General features: G+C 35.9%; 1 protein-coding gene across 2 annotated transcripts; it reads right to left on the bottom strand.

Moving 5' to 3' along the window:
* Positions 1-1,930: 1,930 nt before the first annotated feature.
* SPDL1 (spindle apparatus coiled-coil protein 1) lies at positions 1,931-22,270 on the bottom strand. Of its 2 annotated transcripts, XM_011223746.3 has the most exons (12): positions 22,097-22,268; positions 17,295-17,478; positions 15,069-15,245; positions 12,685-12,879; positions 11,944-12,093; positions 11,746-11,844; positions 11,557-11,667; positions 9,222-9,362; positions 8,693-8,796; positions 7,904-8,091; positions 5,427-5,766; positions 1,931-2,848 (listed from the first exon to the last, which is right to left on the bottom strand). In XM_011223746.3, the coding sequence occupies exons 2-12, from the start codon at positions 17,451-17,453 to the stop codon at positions 2,701-2,703; spliced, it is 1,812 nt and encodes a 603-aa protein (XP_011222048.1). In that variant the 5' UTR covers positions 17,454-17,478; positions 22,097-22,268; the 3' UTR covers positions 1,931-2,700. The 2 variants fall into 2 exon arrangements, with proteins under 2 accessions (XP_011222048.1, XP_019654200.2); XM_019798641.2 differs by lacking the exon at positions 1,931-2,848 and having other exon boundaries at positions 4,809-5,766; positions 22,097-22,270.
* Between the last annotated feature and the right edge of the window lie 1,057 nt (positions 22,271-23,327).

The raw sequence follows: 23,327 nt of genomic DNA, 5'->3' as shown, positions 1-23,327 counted from the left end.
CGCCATGGGTACTTCAATAAAATACTCAAAACTGAAATATCACCCACTCCTATTTTCTTTAACACCACCACTTACCCACTTACATCAGATGTATTCTTTACCCCAGAGTCTCACATCCTATTTTGCCAACACCTGTTGACAGCTTTGCTTCTCTAAACAGTATCTTGAATCCAACCACCAAACTTCATTCCCACTGCCACTGCCTCAGTTTGCACCTGTATTTCCTCCTGGAGTAATCAGTTTGCACCTGTATTTCCTACCTGGGGTAATCAAATGGTCAAACGTCTTTTCTGCCTCCATTCTTATCTTTTTCTACATCTAATTTTCCATTATGCTTCTAGAGTGTTTTTACTAAAAATAATCTCAACAATTTATTCAACCTTTTCGATTTATTCAGTAATTGCTTTGTTCTATCAATTATTCATTGGCTTCCTATCATCTACAGTGGTTTTCAAAATATATTCTTAAAACACTCAAGACAACAGGATTGCCTCAGTTTCTACGGATGATAAAGCAGAAGGTATGTAGATAAGTTTCTCTTGTCATCCCTATTCTTCAACCTGCAATCACAGTTGCTCAATTTATCTATAGGATTAGAGATGTTGTTTAATGACTTTATTCTTTGAACAGCTATTTCTTCTCCCTATAGTGCTATTCTCTCCATGCCTTAGGAAACCTCTGAAGACAATCTAAAAGATGACAAAAATATAAGAAGCCTACAGGCAGTTTCTTGTTTCCTTCTCTGTTCCTATAGTACTTTGTATACTCTGCTATTAACAACCTCTACCACATGTTTTTCATTACCTACTAACACCGGTGCCCTTGAACAAGTAACTTCTCTGACCTTGGTTTCCTCATCTGTAAAATGAGGATAACTAAGTATAATATCTAACTCACAGAGATGTTGGAGGGTTAAATGTGGTATTTTGTGAAAGGGCTTAGAAGAATACCTGGACATTGGATTTATTCGAATGTTAGATACAAGTGTTACTACTAGTAATAATAGCATTACCACTACTCATCTATGTAGGTCTATTAACCTGTGAACACTAAAGGGTTATCTTTATGTCCCAAGCACACAGCTCATAGTAAAAACTCAATATTAGAAGGAACTGATCTACGTTCTATAATATGCAACGAATACAGTCAATTATTTGTTATTATCCTCAGGTTAAAATTTTTATTTGCTGGTGCCTTCAGCTACTACTTTTTGCAAGAGATATTATTTAATGCGAAATTTCTAAATTCCTGAGAGTATGATTTTGCATAAAATTAAAAGTTTATTTAATTTCTTACAAGTGGGAGGCAATTTCCTTTTACCTATTTCAATAAACTTATCTAAACCACTACGATGGGCATTAAAGAGGGCATGTGATATGATGAGCACTGGGTGTTATACTCAACTAATGAATCATTGAACATTATATCAAAAACTAATGATGTACTATACCTTTGCTAACTGAATTTTTAAAAAAAAAATTTTATGTGTCAACTTGGTAGGGCCACAGAGCCTAGATATGTGGTCAAACATTATTTTGGGTATTTCTATGAGGCTGTTTTTGGATGAGATTAACATTTAAATCTGTGGACTTTGAGTAGTTCACACTCCATAATGTGAGTGGGTCTATGCGTGCAATTAGTGCAAGTCCTGTTTAGAACAAAAGACTAAGCTCCCCAGAGCAAGAGATAATTCTGCAGCAAACAGCCTTTGGACCTGAACTATATGTAACTCTGGCTCTTCCTTGGGTCTCCAGGCTGCCAGCCCACCTTGATGACTTTGAACTTGCCAGCCTCCATATTCACATAGCCAAGTTCTTAACCCAACTCTCTTTCCCTCCCTCTACCATCAACCCCTCTCTCTATATAAATACATCCACTTACAGTATATATGAAATTAAGTTGTAGACCAGGCTATAATCATTTAAAAGAAAAGTCTTTATTTGGAAAGTTTGGAATTAAAAATATATATTATATATGTATATGATTATATAAACTATATATGTATATATATAAAAATTATATGTGCCAGGGAATTAAGATTCTGTGAAGTTTCGCTTTATTTCTTTTATCCCCTTTTGATAACAATGTGTTATCTATACAGAGTAAAAAAAAATAGGAAGGGGATAAATTATTCCAGTTTTATTTTAAATTTCAAAATTATATTTTTCATATGCTTGAGACACAAAATTTAAATCATGTACATGGATACAAAGATGGACATGTCTACTTAAAACACTGACAAAACCCAGTTACAATTATAATATATATTTTTAAACCAAGTTTTCTGTTTTTATAATATAGTGAAAAACTAAGTTCATTTAAAGTACATAGGAAAATATAAGTTAATAGTTAATTTTGTGTTTTCAAATATGTGACTTTGAAGATATGTGTTAATAACACTTTAAAAAGTCCATATACAATGCAACAAATAGATTTATAACACTTTTCTTCAGTTATAAGTTTATTCACTGTAATTCATAGAAGCTCCAAGAAGAGTCATCATTTAAGGAACTCTCCTGGTTAGAATCACAACCAAATTTTGAACATTTGGTCAAAGGAACATGAAAATGCCAGGTCTTGGCAGAACAGGTAGAAAGAAATAATTTACAATGTTGTATATTTCAGATAAAGACAATCTTAACTAAGATCCAAATCAACTTTTTGGGCAAATGGTACCTTACTCTCATTAAAGAAAAGTCCTTACTGCTGAGGGCACTGGGTCTCTGGAGTTGATTTGGAAGACACATATAAAATAGGGTGTGATTTCTTACAAGTTTCCTTTTCCAATTTGCTTGCAGTTTCTTTCCCTTCTTTAACTTCTGTTTGAAGCCTTGATTCAGCAGCTAACCTACAGGCATTAAAGCATCCACTCTGAATTCAAATGCGGTTAAAAAAAATTAAAGAAGAAACAAACCTCTCATGTAATGGGCCTCTAATGGGATACGATCAATTTTTTTTTAAGTATATAAGGAAAAAATTATAGTTGACTCCAATACCATTAAGAACTAAGTCACTGCCTCTCTAAAAGAAACATTTTTATATCAACAGACTTAATTTTTTAAATGCCTAAAAAGATATTTTTAAGGTTGATAAAAGTCATGGCAAGGCCTAAATTAAAGAATTAAAATATAATGGAATGCCTATTGTGATAATACAACTAACAAAAAAATTTAAATGTTAGAGCACAATTTTAATGTTATCATGACAAACAAAAGGCAACGCAAGATAAAAATAACAGAATCCTGGGCTGCATGAATACATACCAATTTGTCTCAAAAAAAATCAAAACTTAAACTGCATTTCAGTTAAGAAATTAACTTCCAGTTTTAACTTTGTTAAAAATTAACTAGCAGAATAATAATTTAAGAAAAAATAAACAGTGGAGAAATATTTTAAAAGGTTTATAAGGATTTTATAGCAAGAGCATCAATTAAATTTATAAAGCATGCAATAGTGAAGTCCCCAGTAAACCCGTATTTATTGTTAAATATCATCATAGGATTGTGTGTTAATCATGCAGAGAGCAAAAGGTTGGAAAAGTCTTAAGTTAGCAGATGGACTCACACATACACAAAAACAAATGTTTTGTGGTATTTTATTTGTTTTTGTTTAATTTGCCAGACAAAATTCCAACATGCTACTTAATTTGAGTCAAACAAATAGCTAAATACATGTGTTTAAGTAACTTTTATCACGCAAAAGAAGGCAGAAAAAGAAATGAAGACAACACAGATAGCAAGGTCTGCACTGATTAATTCTGAACTTCGCCTCCAGAAATATACAATGGTCACGCACACTTGCACAATGAATTACATACATACAAGTATAACCTATTAAATTCATTTCAGAACTAGCCAAGTCCCTGTGTATGTGTGTGTGTGTGCCAGACAAAATTCATTTGAAGTTACTTTTTCCTTGAGTATTAAACTTCTATTTTATGAGACTTTTAATGTTATTATATAAAAATTCAAGGAATAGAGTAATAAATTACAGTTGACCCTTGAACAATGCAGGGGTAGGGGCATGGACTCTCGCACAGTCAAAAATCCTTGTATAACTTTTGACTCCCCCCAAACTTAACTACTAATAGTCTACTGTTGATTGGAAGCCTTACCCATAACATAAACGATCAATTAACACCTATTTTGTTTATATATTATATACTGTATTCTTATAGTAAAGCTACAGAAAATGTTTTAAGAGAAAATCATAAGGAAATACATTTACAACAATGTATTTAGTGAAAAAAGGCTGCATAGAGGTGGACCTGCACAGTTCAAACCTATGTTGTTCAAGGGTCAACTGTACTTCTATTAACAGTAACAGCAGCTCACATTGTTGAGGTGCTTTCACTGTAGATCACCACCTTTAACAGCACTGAAGACTTTAAATTAAAAAAATCAGATAAAACATACAAAATAGCCCCTTTAAAAAGGTGGGCTATGCCTAACTACATTAACTCAAATGTACACTAGTAAAATGTCTTATTCTGTACCCTCCCATCCACAACTCATGTAGCCCTGGCAGCACCTTAAAGAATTCCTTTCATAAGCAGACAATCCAAGCTCTTTTCACATCAGTATGCTTCATTTTTTAAAATGTCTAAAGATATTTGTTTTAAATGCATCTATTATTCCATTGCATATAGACATCCTTATCATCTTTTTATTACCTTCTCCATTTTCTTCATTCATTTCTCTTTGCCATACCCTTGGTCCTGCTGTACACACCCCAAGCTTGTGTCTTATTCCAGCCTAGCCTCAGCTACTGCTACCTACCTTTCTCTTTCACTCACTTTCTCTTATCTCTATAATTTTCTTAAAGACTCTTAAAATTTTAATTCCTATACACATACACATCTGACACTTCCTCTTTTAGTCACAAACTCAAATATGTAGAAACTAGAGGCTTTGAAGTTTTAATATAAAATGAAAATGAATTACCTTTCATATTTAAAAATGTCAAAATCAAAGCTCATTTTTAAAGACTTAGGATAAACATTTTCAAAAGTCGTAAAAAAATTTCACCGAACAGTTTTCTAGAAAGTTGAAATTTCTTAGACTACTAGAAAGCCCTTTTAGGAGGTAAGTTAATTTTTCTTTCATGGCCACTCTTGAACTAGGGAAAAAATAACCAACTGTACATTTATTCAAACCAACAAAACATTCAGAGATGTTCTCTGTTTCATGAAAGAGCAAAGTGTAACTTTCGAAAATAACTCCCTTATTCAGGAATCCTTTCCTTTTGCAATCATTTTAGTTTTTCTTAAAGTTTTAGAAAAGTTGAAGGTAGGCAGATGAAACTGTGGAATTATACTACATGCAATACTAAGAAAATAGATAAAGAAACAGATAGCACAGTTCATGCAGCGATAGAGAAGAGATGGAGAGGTCTGCTGGTTGCCCTGAAGCAAAGAGGACACTGACCTGGGAGAATTCGGTGTGTTTCCACTTCTTTCACTTAAGGCTTCAGAGTCAGTTGAAACTCCTACAAGTTTCACACATTTCTTTTCCTTCCTTGGCTGAATGTCCACGGGCAGACTTTTGTGAGGAGAGAGATTATTTCCTGGTGTATTTATAGAAACTGTCTTCTCTAACTGCAAGTTATCTTCAGAATTGCTGGGACAGCACTGGGCCTCCTCCTTCTGAGGTAGTAATCTATAAACTTCTTCCCCAATAGCACTTTTGGCACATACATCGTTAGGGGTGGTGATATCCACAGGCAGGACCTCCCTCCTCTTTTTGGGTACAGGCACTTCAGTTTTCTCTGAGAATAAAAAATATTACTAATATATTTAGTCAATAAGTCAAAACGAAGACACAGTAAACATAAAAAGACAGAACTAGTTATAGATATAGTTTTTTCCTTTCCTATTCTTCATTCTTTTGAAAACCCACTTATCTCCTTATAGAAATCTTTTGCCCTTTCTTTTTTCATGGACTTTACTAACTATATCCTTTAAATGTTATCTGGCTATAAATTTTTCCTTGGGAACTCAAAAGATTTAGTTCTCACAGTGGAAACTTCTATGTTCTGATACTGTAATAAAAGTTACATGGGGTTTTATTATAAGACTTCAGTTTGGAGGTAAGAAAGGATACAGAGGCTAAGAGTCAAGGAATCCAAGTACAAATCCCACACTAGCACTCTGCAGCTGGTTGACTTTGGGGAAGTACTTAACCTCTTGAGCTTTATTTTCTTTATCTGTAAAATGGGGATTAAAAATGTCCACTCCACTCAGTATTGTGTGTTGTAATGATTACATGCAAAGAACAAGTCAAATTCTCTATGGTAACTTGTGCCTATTAGCCCCACCCACAAAATATATTCAAAATCAGTACTTCTATGGATACTTCCCAAGTTCAAACCATAGTATGTCTCACTGCAGACTATGGCAATAGCCTTCTACCCTTACTGACTAACATAACATCATTCCATCTCCATGCAGGTCTATTTACAGTCACTAAATTAATTGTTCTAATACCTTTTCCCTATCCCCATACCAATGCATCTTTCATTTTCAAAATCAAAAAAGTAAAGTTGGAGAAACCATGGTTGGACATGGGGTTGGTGCTCCTACTCTACAATATTCTTTTTAAATCACTGTTTTCCCTTTCTCTTCTACTGCTCCCCACATCAACTAGATTGACTATACTTCCCTCTGTCTCTTTGCTGTGTTCAGTTCAGCAGACTTCCAAAATTCATAATGTGTAATTCTTAATTAGGAAAGCCTCTTAGAATCAGGGAAGAGAAAAAGGATGAAAGAGAAGCCTTTTTAAACTACAAAAAAACCTTACTATTGCTAACAACCTCCCCACTACTGTTAAGAATCCCTCAAGTCACTGAGATAATAATGAAGACAGTCTTAGACATGTGAACAGTGTAGGGGCAAAAACTGGCTGAAAATGTAAAACGTAAAACATGTAATAACACTTTTTTGGGCTCTAAGAACCATTGCATTCTTAGGCTTTTTTACTTTTGGACTTTTATTTTTTAATTTACAAACAGACAGTAAAGTCACTCCTTTTAGTGTATAACATGCAGAGCCCACGTGGTAAGGCTATTTTCCACCTCAGTGATTAGATTTGCTAGTTGTCTTCTAATATCTGTTCTACTGGTCTTCCTCAATAATAGAGCCTCCAAGAGTATACTCAATAATATTGTAATAACTTTGCATGGTGACAGATGGTAACTAGACTTATCATGGGGGGTCATTTTGTAATGCATAAATATCGAATCATTATGATATATACCCAAAACTAATAGAATATTAGATGTCTATTACACTTAAAAAAAGAAAATCCCAAGATGTAGTGGGGAACACGGCTCTTGAGAACAAGACTGCATTTCTCAGCTTTTCTTGTAGGTAGGTGAGGCTACATGACTCAATTTTGCTCAAGGATTATGCGGATGAACAACACAAATGAAGCCTAGATTGTGACACTCTGACCAGTCTTGGAATGCCTCTTCTAGACTTCTGTAAGGGGAGGAATTTATACCTATCTTTTTTAAGTCTCCATTATCTTAGGTTTTCTATAAACATTAACTAATCCAGTTCCCAAACATCAGTTGCTTCAACGAAATCAAACTCTTTGACATATTGCATAAGATATTGTAATTGTAAATGAAAAAGTCTCTAAGGTTTCCAAACCTTATCCAGGTTCTAATACACAGATATCTATCCAACAGAATACCTATTATATTCATACATACCCAGTATTCAGTTCTTTTGAATTTTCCTACACATTTTGTAGCAGTAAATTTGTTTTATTAGATAGAGATAAATAACCACAAATTAGTTTGTAATGGGATTTGCATAAAGCTGTAGTTAAGGAAAAAAACACTTGATATTTCTCAGGAGCTTCTCATAATTTAAAAGACAAAATATACAAGACATGCATACCTTCAGGTTCATACTTCAGTTTTAGTTCATCTAGTTTAGCTCTCAGTTTCATATTTTCACTTTGGGAGAGCTGGAGGCATCTTTCATTTGCAAAAAGTTTTCTCTCAATGTCCAAAGCCCGTTGGCTCTCAAATAATGCTTTCATTCGCTGTATGGACAATTCACCTTTAGTGCTTTCATTTTCTTTGCTATATAAATAAAAAAAGGAGAACCAAGGAATATTAAAATAACATGTAAAATACGTCTTTTATATACATATATGTAAAACATATATTGGTAGTGCAAATCTTTTATTATATATTTGAATTCTTAAATATACATGTATTTCCATGGGGTTTTAAGTAACAAAGAAACAATAAACAAAATAAGCTTTAACAACGCCACTTTCAAATAAAAAATGCCATGCATTCTTTGAAGGAAAGGAGGAAAATATGCTTTCCACATTAATCCATGTGTAAATAATTTCTTTTTAAGTTTCAAATTAGATATTTGTTCCTGAAAAATTTAGATTACAAGAACATTTTCTATGTCAAAGTTCTATTCACTTACCAATCTAAAATGCTAAACACAGGGAAATAAAAATAATTATTCATTGAAAGTATTTTTTCTTCAGTAACTAGCACTAACTATATCTTGACTATATCTTATTTGCTACACAAAGATATTTGTATTGCTTTTCTTTTCTGGAATTTCTTTTCGCAATTTGAAAACAAAAGTTTGTAGTCACTAACACTACTTATCATAAGCAAGTCAAGAGAATATCCATCTTTCTAAGTGCCCAGCACTTACTTTAAGTTGTCAAGCTTTATCTGAAGTAACTCTGTATAATAGGTGTTATCTTCCGGAGCACCAGAGTTGGCAGAAAGTTTAGATTCTGTACTTTCATATAAACTCTACAGAAAACAACAATTCTTATTACTTAAGATAAATAACAAATTAGGTTAATCCAGTTGTCCTTGAACAATACAGGTTTGAATGGCACAGGTCCACTCATATGTGAATGTTTCACAGTAGAGTTCTATAAATGTATTTTCTCGTCCTTATAATTTTCTTAATAACATTTTACCTTCTCTAACTTACTTTAAGAATACAGTATATAATATGTATAACATACAAAATATGTGTCAATCAACTGTTTCAGTTATCAGTGAGGCTTCCGGTAAAGAGTAAGCTACTCATAAAGTTTGGGGAGTCAAAAATTATGCAGATTTTTGACTGCACACAGTTGGGCATCCCGAACCTCCGTGCTGTTCAAGGGTCAACTGATTTAAGATATTCAAACCAAATCTGGTTGCATTATTGAAGGGGTTACATGTACCTTAAATTTCTCCAGATTTCTAATTTCACCTAAGAGATGTTTAATTTCACCGTTCTTCTGCTCCAGCATAGCAAGCAACCGTTCCTGCTGCTCAAATTCAGTTTGAGACCCTTTCATTTGTAGCAACGTGGCGATTTGTAACTAGAAAAAACAAAAAAAAAAACAAACACCCAACCCCCGCCCCCAGCAGAGAACTGAGTGGGGGAAAGGAAGGTTCTGATAACTATATTTTGGTACAACGCATATTCTGTACTATGTCACCTTGAATTCAGTTTGGAAACCAGACTAGGTACGTCTACTTTAATAATCTAATAATTTGAAAATATTTATATCAATAAGTTTAGTTACAGATATAATCTGTATTAATTTGAGTTCTTAGGAGTAATATATGATGTCTATAATAATTATTTGTACTTCTGTAAACATAAAATTGAACTGAATGGCTATGATCCAGAAGCATCACTTAACTGGTAAATAAACCTGTCCAAATGCTGTAATGCTGTACTTTACTCATCAGATGCACTGTCATTAAGGGTCTGATGGGGTTTCTCAAAAATTTTAACTTTAATAGTATCAAGTGGAGGAATTATTAAGCTACTCACATTTATAACAGCGAGATTTACAAATGACAAGGATGGAAAACAAAAAGGCATCTAAGGAAACTGAGGGAATCTTCAATATAAATATAAATACATTTATTTTTTAGTAGCAGCAATCAACTTACCTAATTATGACTTCACCTAAACCTGGAGTTGCATACTAACTGAAGGGAAATGAACTGGAATCTAAAACTACCATTGTTTTCTGCCTTTAGAAATTTATGGAGTTCTAAAAAGTACCGATAATTTAAATATAGTTTTGAGTAAAGCAAGCAATGATATACAGTTGCAGTTATGGTTATGAAGACAGAAAGATGACTTTTAACATTTTTAAGGACCCACTTTTTGTTCCTGCTTCAGACTGGAGTGTGAGAAGATTCAGAATGCTACTTATTTCTAAAGATAACTTGGAATATCATGGGAACATTGGGAAATTAATAATAGTAGTCCAAAAAATACTGAAAGAAAACAAAAAGCAAATGTGAGAAGATTTTTTTAAAAAATCATTCTTGGATAGGGAAGAGTCTTGGGTAAACCAAGCAGTCCCATTGAAATCCTTAAAAACCACAGCTGTTTGTTATGACAGCACTTCCTTATATGCCAACCACCATTTAAGCATTTTACTATGCTTTCATTTAATTCCAGGACATTTTAAAAAGCGAGTTCTATCATATCTACTTTATAGATAAGGCGATTGATGATGCTCTGAAAAGTAAAAAAATACTTGTTCAAGGTCACACAGCTAGCAAGTGACAGAACTAGTATTCAACCCCAAGTTGATCTAATGCCAAAGTTTAATTACTAACTTTTCCTATTTGTTTTAAATCTCACCATCCTGTATAAAAGGCAGAAAGCCTTCTAGACTTCCAGTTACCAGTTAGGCGTAACAGTTCAGGGATCAGAATTCTAAAAGCTGGTACAATACTACAATCTTTATAACTCCCATATGATTTTCTGTTACTGCCTGTTTGACTAAAATGATGACCAAAAGAACCCTTAAAATTAAAATTAAAATTAAAAGGGCCTACTAAATGTTGCTGGACGGGTGGTGGGTCAGGGGATGGGGTAATTGGGTGATGGACATTAAGAAGGGCACTTGAAGTATTGAGTACTGGGTGTTTTACGCAACTGATGAAATCACTGAATTCTACCTCTGAAAGTAATAATCCAGTATATGTTAATTAAATCAAAAAAAAATTTTTTAAAAATTAAATGGGCCTATATGCTTGACCTGAGGAACTACAAGAAAAGGATATCCAAATTTCACTCTATAATAAGCCTTTGCAGAAGAACTGAAGAATGATGAGAGAGCTAGTTTTCATTGAAGTAGGAACCTTAGGCCTGTGTTAAGAAACGCCAGGCCAATAGCTGGGAAAAAAAACTTTTGAAATTTTTTTTCTCCACTACACAAAGATTTATATATTTCTGGAAAGCTATTGAGTAACCATGAAAAAAAAAAATCAATCACAAAGTTTTTGAGTAACCATTAAATAAAATCAATCAACGGATGCTAACTATACTACTACTCTACTAAATATCTACAAAAGGATTAATTTTTTGAAATAAAGTGTAGTAAATTTTTTAGTCAATCTAAAGATATTTTTTCTAAAATAATGCAGTTCTAGAAATAACTAAGTACACTCTTTGAAGGAAAAGATGCTTTCCTTGATATATCTGTACACGTAATGCGGATACAAAATCGGTTTAATAAACCTTCAATGGTGATAATGCTATACCTTCATTCTTTGCATCTGTTCTCTGTTAAATGCATTTTGCTTTTTTAGTGACTGATACTTGACTTTCATACTGATAAACTGACGTTCCATTGCTGCCCTTCGATCTTCCACCTAGAAAATATTAACATGTTTAATTACACTTGTATTAAGTGACATGCCAATTTAATCAATAGAGTATTTGTTAGGTACCTCTGCAAACAAAGAGTTGCCTTTACTATTGGGGTCCAAGGCTTGCTGAAGTGCCTGGTCTAATTGCATCTGAAGATCTTGATTTGCTACACGAGCTTTCTAAATTTGAAAGAGAACAATTTAGCTAATAGAGGTTAGATTAGCAAGGAAACAACTTATTATAAATTGAAAAAGATAATGTTACTCTAATCATAGTACCTCTAAGGCATTATAGTAGGAAACTGCTTCTTTCTCTCGCTCCTCTTTTTCTTCTTTAAGTCGGTCTACCTGGCGCATTAAATTAGTACTAAGAAGTTCTAGTTGTTCTTGTCTGTACTGTAGTTCATTCACTTCTTCTTTGAGGGTGGTCTATTCAATAGGAATTGAAAAAGAGGAAGTTCTCCTGAATAATCTTTCATTTAACAGCTGCTCAGTTTATCTATCAGAAGTGGTTTACGCCCAAAACTAAAACTAAAGAGTTAGTCAACAGTTTTAAGGTGTATCATAAAAGAATAAAAATTACTAAATTTTTCAGCAGGGAACCAAATGAAGGGCTATCTTTCTTTCCTATAAATTTAAGCCTTTAATTTTTAATTAACCTCGGCCTGCAATGAAAACAAAATCTACATTCATATGCATATCAATTTCCACTAAACCAACGTTTTCTATAGGGCTTTTATGACACAAAGTAGGATCAGAGTTAATGACTCTAAGTTCTTCCAGAGGTTTTATTACTCTAAAGGTAATCCACTTTACATAACCACATAATCTAAAGCTTTACTATAAATGAATAATCCACCTAAAAACTCTATAAAATATTTTTTAATTAGTAACATCAGAGTTAAGACAAAAAATACCTCAGCCTTCAAATTACCTAAGGATTATAACAAAAACATGTTAAAAAATATACAAGGAAAAAAGAAAAAAACAACCTAAGAACATACATGCCATAAAAATTACCTTCATACTTTCCATTTCAGTCAGCTCAATTTGAAGAGCCAGCATCTCTGAAGACATGCTTTCGTGCACACGCTCAGACATTACTCGCATTTCCTCTGATTTACATGAGAGGAGTTCCTTCTGATGATCTACTTTGTGCTTCAACTGCTTTTCACTAAGCCTAGCTTCATCTAATTCGGCTTTCAGTTTTTCTAACTAAAGTAGAAAGAAAAATTCACAATCTTAAAAAATCAAAAGGTAACTGAAGGTCATCAGAATGTACAGTTACAGTATAAATTATTCTGATAATTGCAGAATAACTATTTTATAAGACAGTCAAGCTGAACAAAACTAATTACACTTTGATATAGTTCTCTATCTTGGAAAACTAAAAATATATAGTTTAAAGGGAACAAATTTAACAGCAGAATGATGAAGTTTTAGGATCAAGCCTAGATTCAGCCTGTTTCATTCCTCCTAGGTAAAAACTGTTAATGATTGTATCTACCATACTGGGTTACTGTGTGGCTCTCAACTGAGATCAGGGGAGTAAAACATTCAGCACTATGCCTAACATTCACTAAATGATTTCTGTTATCAATAAAAAAACTTCTGCTTGATGTCCAGGGTTATAATTATCACCTATATCAAATTATTTTGAATTAGGTGTCAATATTCTATATCCTGATATCTGTTTTCTATTTAAAAAGTAAGAGCCTCTTGACCTGTTTTTTCCTTTTCTATTTTCATAATGTGGAAAAAAAAATTTCAGCTGAATGATCTACGCTGAAATGTGGCAATCTTTCTGAAAAACATGACTGACTGACCGAAATTTACTGCATGATGAGACTATTAAGGTTTCCTATTTGGCCAAGGCTAAGTATCTTATAACAGTGATATGCACTGTCCTACAAACATATAAATAGTTTATACAAGTAATCAAAGTATGTCTGGACTCTTGGCCACTTTGGCTTCTATGTGAAGAGTGAATGGTATGAATAGCAATGATGGAAGCAGGTTGCCTGGATAGAAGGCTACAAGAGTAGTCTAGGGGAGAGAGAATGGTGATCTGGACTACAATGGTAGCAGCAGAGATGGATGTTTTGTAGACCAAGTTCTTAGAACCAGTTGATGGAGTAATTGTGAGAAATAAGTCAGGGGCGCCTGGGTGGCTCAGTTGGTTAAGCCTTTGCCTTCGGCTCAGGTCATGATCCCAGGGTCATGGGATCGAGCCCCACATTGGGCTCCCTGCTCAGCGGGAGAGTCTGCTTCTCCCTTTCTGCTGCCCCTAACTGCCGCTTGTGCTCACTCTCTCAAAGAAAGAAAGAAAGAAGTAAAAGATATCAAATATAACTCCAAAATTTTGTGTATGAACGCAAGATGATTCTAAGTATTACATGAAAGCACATTTTGATAGACATGTTCATCTGACTACAATTTAGGAAAAAATACAACCAGCTCAAATATATAATTTCATTGATATCATTACTTAAAATGAGTAAAAAGAGAGTCAATTTAAAGAAATTAGTTAAAAGTAAAGTTGGTACAGATATGGAAAAATCTCAAAAGATGCTACACAAAACATGGAAAATTACACAACAGGCCAAAAGTCAGGTACGGTTTTGTAGAGAAGGGTCTGGAAAGTATGTACTCTATACAAAGAAGAGCCATGATAAAGGTTCTGGATTCCTTTGAAGTAACCTGAAGGAAATGGATAATTGGGGGTAACCGAAAAAGAACGGACAACTTGTTTTTAATGCATAAAATGAAGCCAGTGTAACATGTTGTTAGTCTAAGTATAGTGACATGGGCTTTGGAATCAGACAGCTTCAGTCAAATCTTGGCTGATTTCTGTGATTTTTGTCCAATTTACTCAATCTGTTTAAACATTGGTTTTCTCATCTGTTATCCACAGACAATAATGATACTTTCCTTACTGAGTTGTAAGAGGCAGATCATGTCATTGGCTTATCCTCAATAACCAAACTAGAAAGTATCAATTCTAATGTACATTAATTTACAATAAACTACTGGTTTCTTCTGTAGGATTACGAAGTGTACTACTCCTTTCAGTGAAAGCTAGGAAACTGGTCTTTCTGAAAGGGGACTGTCCTACTATGCACTAGAGGCAAAAAGGTCATGCTTTTCACTAAACTAAAACTCCATAACAAATATCCAGTTACTGAAATTAAGTAATTGTATTTAATCTGTAGAATGTTAATACAGGTCCCTTAGGTAAATTCTTGTTTCTCAGTGTTCCCACTCGCAATATTATGATGATGGAGCCTTGATCTCAGCTATTTTCCATAGATGGCATTAAGAAAATCTTCATCACTTAAAATTTACATATTGCTAACTCCATAAGCATGAAACATTTTTGTTTTGATATACATAGGTATCCAAACCTTATTTTTTAGTTCATTTACTTCTTGTCCATGGCTTCTGCTCAGTTGTTCTTTTAATTGCTCCAGGTGTGTTTTTTGTTGTTGTTTAATAGCTTCACATTCAGAGCTCAAACTTTCTAACATTCGACTCTTAAGCTCAACTTCTCTCTGAAGAGTATATTTTTCTTGTTCATAATTCTGAAAACAGATTTAAATATAATTCAATTACATAAAAATAACTTAAAGTCATTACATATAAACAGTTCTCACCTTCAACTGTTTCATTCCTGTTTCACATATTTGCTGCTTTCTAAGTAACAACCACGTTAGACCTGGAATAACTCTATAGCTAATCAGTCTTAAGAAAAGCAAGGAGGGTTGTAGTACATGATACTGATGTGGTAATTGCTTCTATGCCCTGTCAAGGAAGTAAGGGGTGTTCCGTGCTATGTCAACATGTGAAGTAATCTCTGCTAGGGAAAAAACAAAAACAAAAACAAAAAAATATTTAATAGCACTTCAGTTTTCCCAGTGAGAATTACTTGGCTTGATGATATTTATGGCTCTGAAAATACAATAGTGGACAAGGCACAAAGTGAAATACTAAATTATCCTTTATTGTCAGAATGTAGTCATCTGATAAATGTTTATGAATGACTACTTGAATGATACAGTGTTGAGATGGAAGATTTAAGAGGGCTTTTTCTTCTGATAGGGACTTTTTTTTTTTTTTAAGATTTTTATTTATTCATTTGAGAGTGGGAGAGAGAGCACAAGCAGGGGAAGGAGCAAAGGGAGAGGGAGAAGCAGACTCCCCGCTAAGCAAGGAGCCCCATGTGGGACTCGATCCTAGTACCCCAAGATCATGACCTGAGCCTAAGGCAGACACTTAACCAACTGAGCTACACAGGCACCCCTCTGACAAGGAAATTCAAGATTAAAAAAGCATTAATTCAACTCATTCAATAAGTTTTTAAAAATAAGATAAAACTAGATTAAGTAAGAGATAAATAAGAAAAAAAGCAAGTTTTTTTTTTGCCATACTTAAATTTTGACATCAAAGTTTAAACATATTACTGAGCATTTACCACATAAAACAGATTAATTCATTCTTTCAATAAATGTGTGCCAGACATTACACATATAGGAGTGAACAAGAGAGACAAAATTCCCTCTCATGGAGCTTACAATCTGGAGTTAATTACCTGAATCCCTGTATGATAGCAACTTTACAAAATACTCACGCAAGGTCTCTCAGCTGAGGTGACACCTAAAGGTAGGGGACTCAATCCATGACAGTGAGGGGATATGCAATGCAGATGAAGGCAACAGCTCATGTAAAGCCTGTAAAGCAGGACTATTATAGCTAAGCACAAAGGAAAGTAGTTTAAAATGAGGTCAAAAGGTTGACATGGGTCAGATCACATAGGAATCTGCAAAGCCAAGAAAGGAGTTTGAATTTTGTTGTTAATATAATCGAAAGTCATAGTTGTGTTTTTAGCAGGACTGTGACATGATCTTTCGTTTATTTTTCAATGGCCAAGTGGCTGCAGTGTGAAGAATTAACAGTATGAAAAGCAATGAGGGAAGCAGGCAACCTGGTTAGAAGGCTACAGTAGTAATTTAAGGGACAGATGATGGTGGTCTGAATTAGAGTGTCAGTAGCACAGATGGATGTTTTGTAGGCCAGGTTCCTAGAACTTGATGGATTAAACATGAGAAATAAGGGCCAAAAAGAAACAGAGTAAAATTCCCTGAAATTTGGCTCAAGTTATTATATATTTACTAAGTAAGCTAAATTGCAAGAGACTGTTGTTAGCAGGCAGGGAATCAACTATTCTGTCTGTTTATGTTACGTTTGAGATGTCCATTAGTAGGCAATTGAATACAGAAGTTTAGACTTTAGGGGTAAACTAAGGACTTGGTGTAGTGTCATAAGGCATTTAGATGTTACCTAAAGATATGAAACAAGTGAGGTCACCAAGAAAGAGTGCAGACAAAACAAAATCTAAAATCCAATATGTGCTAAAGAAAACAGTAACTTGATTTTTCAAATTCAGAACACACAGGGTCAGAAAGAATATTAGGAATTCATTCACTTCAGTCCCCTTTGTTAGAGATGGGGGTGAACAGGAACTAGAACTACAATCTTCAAAAAGGAATAAAATTAATAATAATAATTGCTAGACAATACAAATGTTCAATAGTTAAGCACAACCTTATAAACTGAGGAGTCCAGGGTCCTACCTCAGTCATGGTCATCATTTCATTACGACATTTATCCAACTGATTCTGCAACTCATTTTGGCTCTCCACTAGTTGTAAACCATACTGTGCAGCTTTCAGTCGTTCTTCTTCGACCTCTTTGAGCTTGCATCGAAGGTCTGCAATTATATCTGCCTCCATGTTTTTTTTTTCCGTTTTTAGTCTACTATAGAAAGAGGAAATGAAAGTATTTAAGCTTAAACAAAATACTCTGTACAATGATAACAATAAAAGATATATGTGTATATATATATATATATCTTTCCTCCAATACTATAAAAAACATAGCATCGAAGATTTTATTACTGGCTTTTAAGTGGTCAAATTTGCATTCTTGTTGTAAAAGCGAGGTCTGGTAATTCTTTTACCTGATTTGAGACCAAATCAAACAGAAAAAAAAAATTGAACACATTTAACTTTGTTCCTAAGATATGCAGTTATCGGAGCGCCTGGGTGGCACAGCGGTTAAGCGTCTGCCTTCGGCTCAGGGCGTGATCCCGGCGTTGTGGGATCGAGCCCCATCAGGCTCCTCCGCTATGAGCCTGCTTCTTCCTCTCCCACTTCCCCTGCTTTGTGTTCCCTCTCTCGCTGGCTGTCTCTATCTCTGTCGAATAAATAAATAAAATCTTAAAAAAAAAAAAAAAAGACATGCAGTTATCAAGAAATCGTTCACTTGTGTGGTAAGTTTCCTTAAATGCTGAGGTAGGGTGGGTCTCATATTTATATCACTGTACAGGTAATCAAATTAAGAGCACAATGAAAGAAATCAAGAATTTATAGTAACATGACTGCTACTGGAAATATAAAAAGGCAGCTTTGAATAAGGTTTATAAGGCAAGGACTATGGTCCACAATTTTTCACAACAGCATTAAATTCTTGAACACATTAAATTTGCTACATTAAATTTGCTATACTGAGAACAGGCTCACTAGTATTTTCCATTTTTCATAAGAAGACATGCAAAACAGAATCATGTTCAGAGTAATTAAAAACATTTCTTTCTTTCTAGATTTTCAATTAAGGACTTAAACATTATATATAAACATTCCACATAATTCAACCTTCCTCGTCATCCTTTCCAAATTGGTCCATCTCTTAGGCCAGATTTAAACTCAGCTTTGCATTCAAAGAGCAACAGGCTGTTACCAAGGTTGTTTCCCCACTTTCTAGACAATGTAGTCGTCATTCAACAATTATTCCTTAAAGCCTTATGTGCTGAACTCCATTCTGGGCATTTCAGATTCATCAGAAGCCAAATGAGACAAAATAAAATGAAGTCCTCTTCTTTCATGAAACTTACCTTCCAGTGGGAAACAACAAGCAATAATAGTTATCATAATTAAATCCATTAGGAAATGAAAAAAGAAAAAAAAAAACAGGATAAGGGAGCTTGGAAGAAGTGAGGGTATTGCAACTAGGATGAACTCTAAAGTTAAGTGTTGGTGGGGGGAAGCCTTCAAGGTGACGTCTGAAAAAGCCTTGCAGAGGAGAAGAGAATTAGCTATGTATCTATTTCAGGAAAGAAAAAGGAGTAGAGGAAGAGGGGTAGCACTAAAGTGGAAGGACACCCAAGGAATGAACAAAATAGAGTTTAAGTCATAGGAGATAATAGGGGAGAACAGGCAAATAAGGCCATCGCAAGGACTTTGGCTTCTACTCTGGGTAAAATTGGGGGTCATTGTAAAGTCTGGCGTAGAGATCTGATACTTCAAAAGGATCATTTTGGCTGCTACATTGAATAGTTTGGAGGGGAGCAAGTGGGAAGCAGAAAGACCAGGTGAAGATGATTGCTTACACGAGGGTGATTGTATACGAGGTGGGAAAAAATGATCAGACTGTGTATAGTTTGAAGGTGAAGTCAACATGATTTTCTGAAAAATTAAATGTGGGGTGTATGAGTAAGAGAGAAATCGAAAACGACTCGAAGGCTTCTGACCTGAGCAACTAGTAGAGCAAATTTGCATCAGCTGAAGGGTCAAAAATTATGAGCAAAAATTGTTTTGAAAGAAAATCAGGGGCTTATATTTTGGACATGAAATGTATCAAGTAACCAGTTGGCTCTATGAGAAGGATCTGGGCTGGAAATAAAAACCTAGGAGTTATTAACATAAATCCTTGAGCCTTGGTGTCACCAGAGTACGAGCATAATTAAAGAGAAGAGGACCAAGGATTGAGCCATTAAGAGGTGGGAAAGAAGACAGTAAAATATACCTCAGTGAGGTAGGAGGAAAACCAAGAGCATGTATTATCCTGGAAGTCAACTGAAATCAGTTGGAGAGAATGGTGGGTAAACGGGAAACAGTTTTGCTGCAAAGCAGAAAAAAACGGAGCAGTAGCTAAAGGGGAAGTAGGATTAAGTTTGTCTTTTTTAAGATACAATATTTTAAGAAAAAACAGCATGCTTGTATGTCATGGGATAGATTCAGGAGAGAAGAAAAACAGATGATATAGAAGGCATGGAGAACTGCTAAAGTAATGAAAAAGAATGAGGTCTAATGTATAAGAACTGATTTTAGACAGGAACATGAATATTTCATCTAAAGTAAGGGAAAGCAAAGTATATGGGTACAGACACTGATAAGTAGGTAGATTAGTGGTGGGAGTTTGTGTAAGTGCCCTTCTAACTGCTCCAATTCATCAGTGAATTAGGAAGCAAGGCCATTAAAAACGAAGATGAAGGAGGAGATATATGGTTTCAGAAGAGGTGGTAAAAAAAAGGTATCCTGTTGTCCAAGGCTGGCAATAACTGTTCGAAAACACAGGAACTTTCCGGGGTGCCTGGGTGGAGCAGTCAGTTAAGGGTCTGACTCTTGGTTTCAGCTCAGGTCGTAATCTCAAGGTCATGAGACTGAGCCCTGTGTGGGGCTCCTTACTCAGTGAGGAGTCTGCCTCAGACTCTCTCTCTCTCCTTCTGCCCCACCCCATTGCTCACTCTCTAATAAATAAAATCTTTAATAAATAAAGTACAAGACCTTTCCAAAGCCTGTAGGTGACGGGGCTAGGCACTAGTTATTGCACTGTTTATTATGTTTGTTGAGGATTTACCATTTGCCAGGCAGAGTGCTTCAAAGGAATTATCTCATTTAATTCTCTTGATGAGCTTAAGTTAAACATTATTGTCATCAACATTTACCAAAGAAAAAAGGGAACTAGCCTCAAGACATCCCAGCCAGCAATGTCCAAGGAAGTAAAAAAAACTAGCTCTCATTCTTTCAAGATTTGCTAGAATTCCTATTATGTGTCAGGTACTGTGCTATTGCTGAGGACACAATGGTGACCCCAAAACTAGATAATGTCCCTGCCTTCTTGAATCTTACTATCCATTAGTGGAAAGGCATTAAATCAAATAACTGTCAAGTTTTATAAGTGTGATAAGTGGAAGAGGGAGCCTATAAGATGGGGGCGCTGTCCTAAATTGGGAAGTGAGGTGGGAGGAGGGAGTACAGACAAGAAAGATATCTCTGAGGAAATGACTTTTTTGCAAAGGTCTAATGGATGAGTAAGAGTTAAGGGGGGCTGGGGGAATGGGATAGACTGGTGATGGGTAGTAAGGAGGGCACGTATTGCATGGTGCACTGGGTGTTATACGCAACTAATGAACCATTGAACTTTACATCGGAAACCGGGGAGGTACTGTATGGTGACTAACATAATATAATAAAAAAACATTAAAATAAAATTTAAAAAAAGAAATTACAAATTTAGAAAAAAAAAAAAAAGAGTTAACCTGTCAATCTGCAGAGGTAGCCGGGTTGAATAACTATACCTAACACATGCCAGACCTTGTACTTGGTGCTTTGCATGTATTATCTAATTCAACAACCCCATGAAATATTAAGGTATTTCCGCCATTTACGCATATGCAAACTGAGACACAGAAAGGTTAGGTATCTTGCCCGGGGTTACCAGCTAGTAAGTGGCTGAGATGGGAAATACGGTCTAGCTCCAAAACCTGGTACTCCTAACCATTTTTCTGTTCAGCCTCTCAATAACATAACATACACAAAGCATTTAGGACAGGGAGCTCAGGGATTCAGGCTGCCTTAGTTCGTATTCCACAACACACTGGCAGCACAAGCTTGGACAACTTATTTAAGGTCTTGTGTTCTCATCCCTAAGATAAAGACAATAGCATCTACCTAACGGGTTTTGAGGTTAAACCAAGTAAGGGATGATAAGCAATTAGAATCTGACACGCAGCTGTCTGCGACAGCGCTGTCCAACGGGAAAAGAATACGAGTTGTGATATGTGATTTTTAATTTTCTAGGAGCCACGTTAAGAAAAGTAAATACAGGTGAAATTCATTTTAGCAATATTTTATTCAACCCATCCACTAGCATTTCAACATGTAACCTTTATAATTACTAACGGGCTGTTACTCTTTTTGTGTAGTCTTCGCAATTCGGCGTGCATTTTACATTTACAGCATTTCTCAATTCGGACTGTCACATGTGGCTAGTGGCTACCATACTGGACTGCACAGACATGGTTGTTATCATCCGGAGGCCCAGGCAGGCGACCCGGCCTTCCTTACTGATGCACACTACCAGGCGGGGGAGGGGTGGACGCACACAGCCCAACGGAAGATTGAGTCCAGCTTGGAACCTGGTTGAGAAGAACTCCGGCTTCCGCTGAAGAAGCTGTCCCGGCTAAGGGCCTCCGCCGTGACCCAGACCCCCGGTTTCCTGAGGCCCTGCTTTCCCCACTCCCCAGAGAGAATCCCTTCGGCCGCTCCCACCGCTCCTCTCCACACGCACCTCCCTCCAGCCCCGTTGCCCCTACCTCTCTTCACCCCTTTCCCCTGCTGCTGCAGCCGGCGGCTCGTGACGAGGGCTCACGGCGCCCAGGTTCGCGACGGTAATACCACCTCACGACTAGCTACGCCAGCCCATTCACTCAGTTAGCTTTTCGGTAAGCGCCAGGGCGTTTTGAATGCTGTTCCCGCGACAACTCACACGTCTCGCGAGATGTTCCGCCCAAGCCGCGAGCAAAGGAAAAACAGGGAGGAACCCCCGATCAAGCGCCCCGCCCTTTGTACCGCGTCTGCGCAGAAGCACGTGGCGTGCCGGGGACTTAGTGTTGGCGCAGACGTAGCTCTCTGGGTGGTCGCCTTCACTCAGGCTTGGTTTTGTACTTGTCTTCCCCACGTCTACTTTTAGTTGCCGTGCCGTTTGTTTCTGTTTTGTTCTAGCGACAGTACCTTCTGGAGAGACAGTGTCACTAAAAGGCGTGGCGGTGGGGAATTCTGAGGTGTGCGGGCCTCCCTCATCCTACCCGCAGATTGGCTGGCGCCCCTGAGGGCTGTGCCCTCTCGTATCTTACAGGGTTCCAGGAATCTGAATCAGTGTGACAGTGCCTAAACTCATCATAGGACAGTATCACACAGAACAGGGTAACAGTTATCATTACAATGGCACTAACATTTGAGGTTTCACCGTGTGCCGGTACAGTGCTAAATTTTACACGGATTATCTCAGTTAAATCCACAAACAACCTGATGAGGTAGGTATTATTATCTCTTTCTACTGAGGAAGGCAGCCCGAGGAAGAAAAGTATAATGGCCAAGTGGTAGAACTAGAATTTGAACTAATGCAATCTATTGCTAGAGGCCAGGCTTTTGCGTGTGTTTAGCGAATTTATGTTTTGTAAGCATGATGCCTATTCGCTATTTGAAAATTTAAGCAATCAAAAATAACACTAGCCAACATTTAATGAGCACTTCTGAGTCCTAGTAGCTGTTATATGGTAAGTCATGTGCTTTGAAACCATCTTTGTTGTCACTTGAGCCCTTGACCATAGCTCCTCTCTTTTTCATAATCAGTTTTTTTCTTCCCTGGTGGATCTTACCTATCAGCAAATAAACATGCTGTAATAACTGACATCTCAAAAAATAATTCTAATCTTTCTTGACTCCAGTCAGCTACCACCCCATTTATTTGCTTCCCTTAATAACACAGTTACCGGGGGAAAAAATAAATGAGACAGGTTATCTTCATTTTCTTACCTTTCATTC

This window comes from Ailuropoda melanoleuca, chromosome 13, assembly GCF_002007445.2.
Source record: "Ailuropoda melanoleuca isolate Jingjing chromosome 13, ASM200744v2, whole genome shotgun sequence".
NCBI lineage: Eukaryota > Metazoa > Chordata > Mammalia > Carnivora > Ursidae > Ailuropoda > Ailuropoda melanoleuca.
The sequence above is the reverse complement of the archived record's forward strand: the minus strand, read 5'-3'. Positions and strand labels throughout refer to the sequence as shown.

Bases quoted from the DNA above. Each gene is read 5' to 3' on its own strand.
- SPDL1 (XM_019798641.2), bottom strand. From the start codon at position 17,453: ATGGAGGCAGATATAATTGCAGACCTTCGATGCAAGCTCAAAGAGGTC. The intron at 15,246-17,294 runs GTAGGACCCTGG...ATCTGTTTTCAG, and splicing joins AAATGATGACCATGACTGAG to AATTATGAACAAGAAAAATA. The intron at 8,797-9,221 runs GTACATGTAACC...TGTTTTCTGTAG, and splicing joins GAAATCTGGAGAAATTTAAG to AGTTTATATGAAAGTACAGA.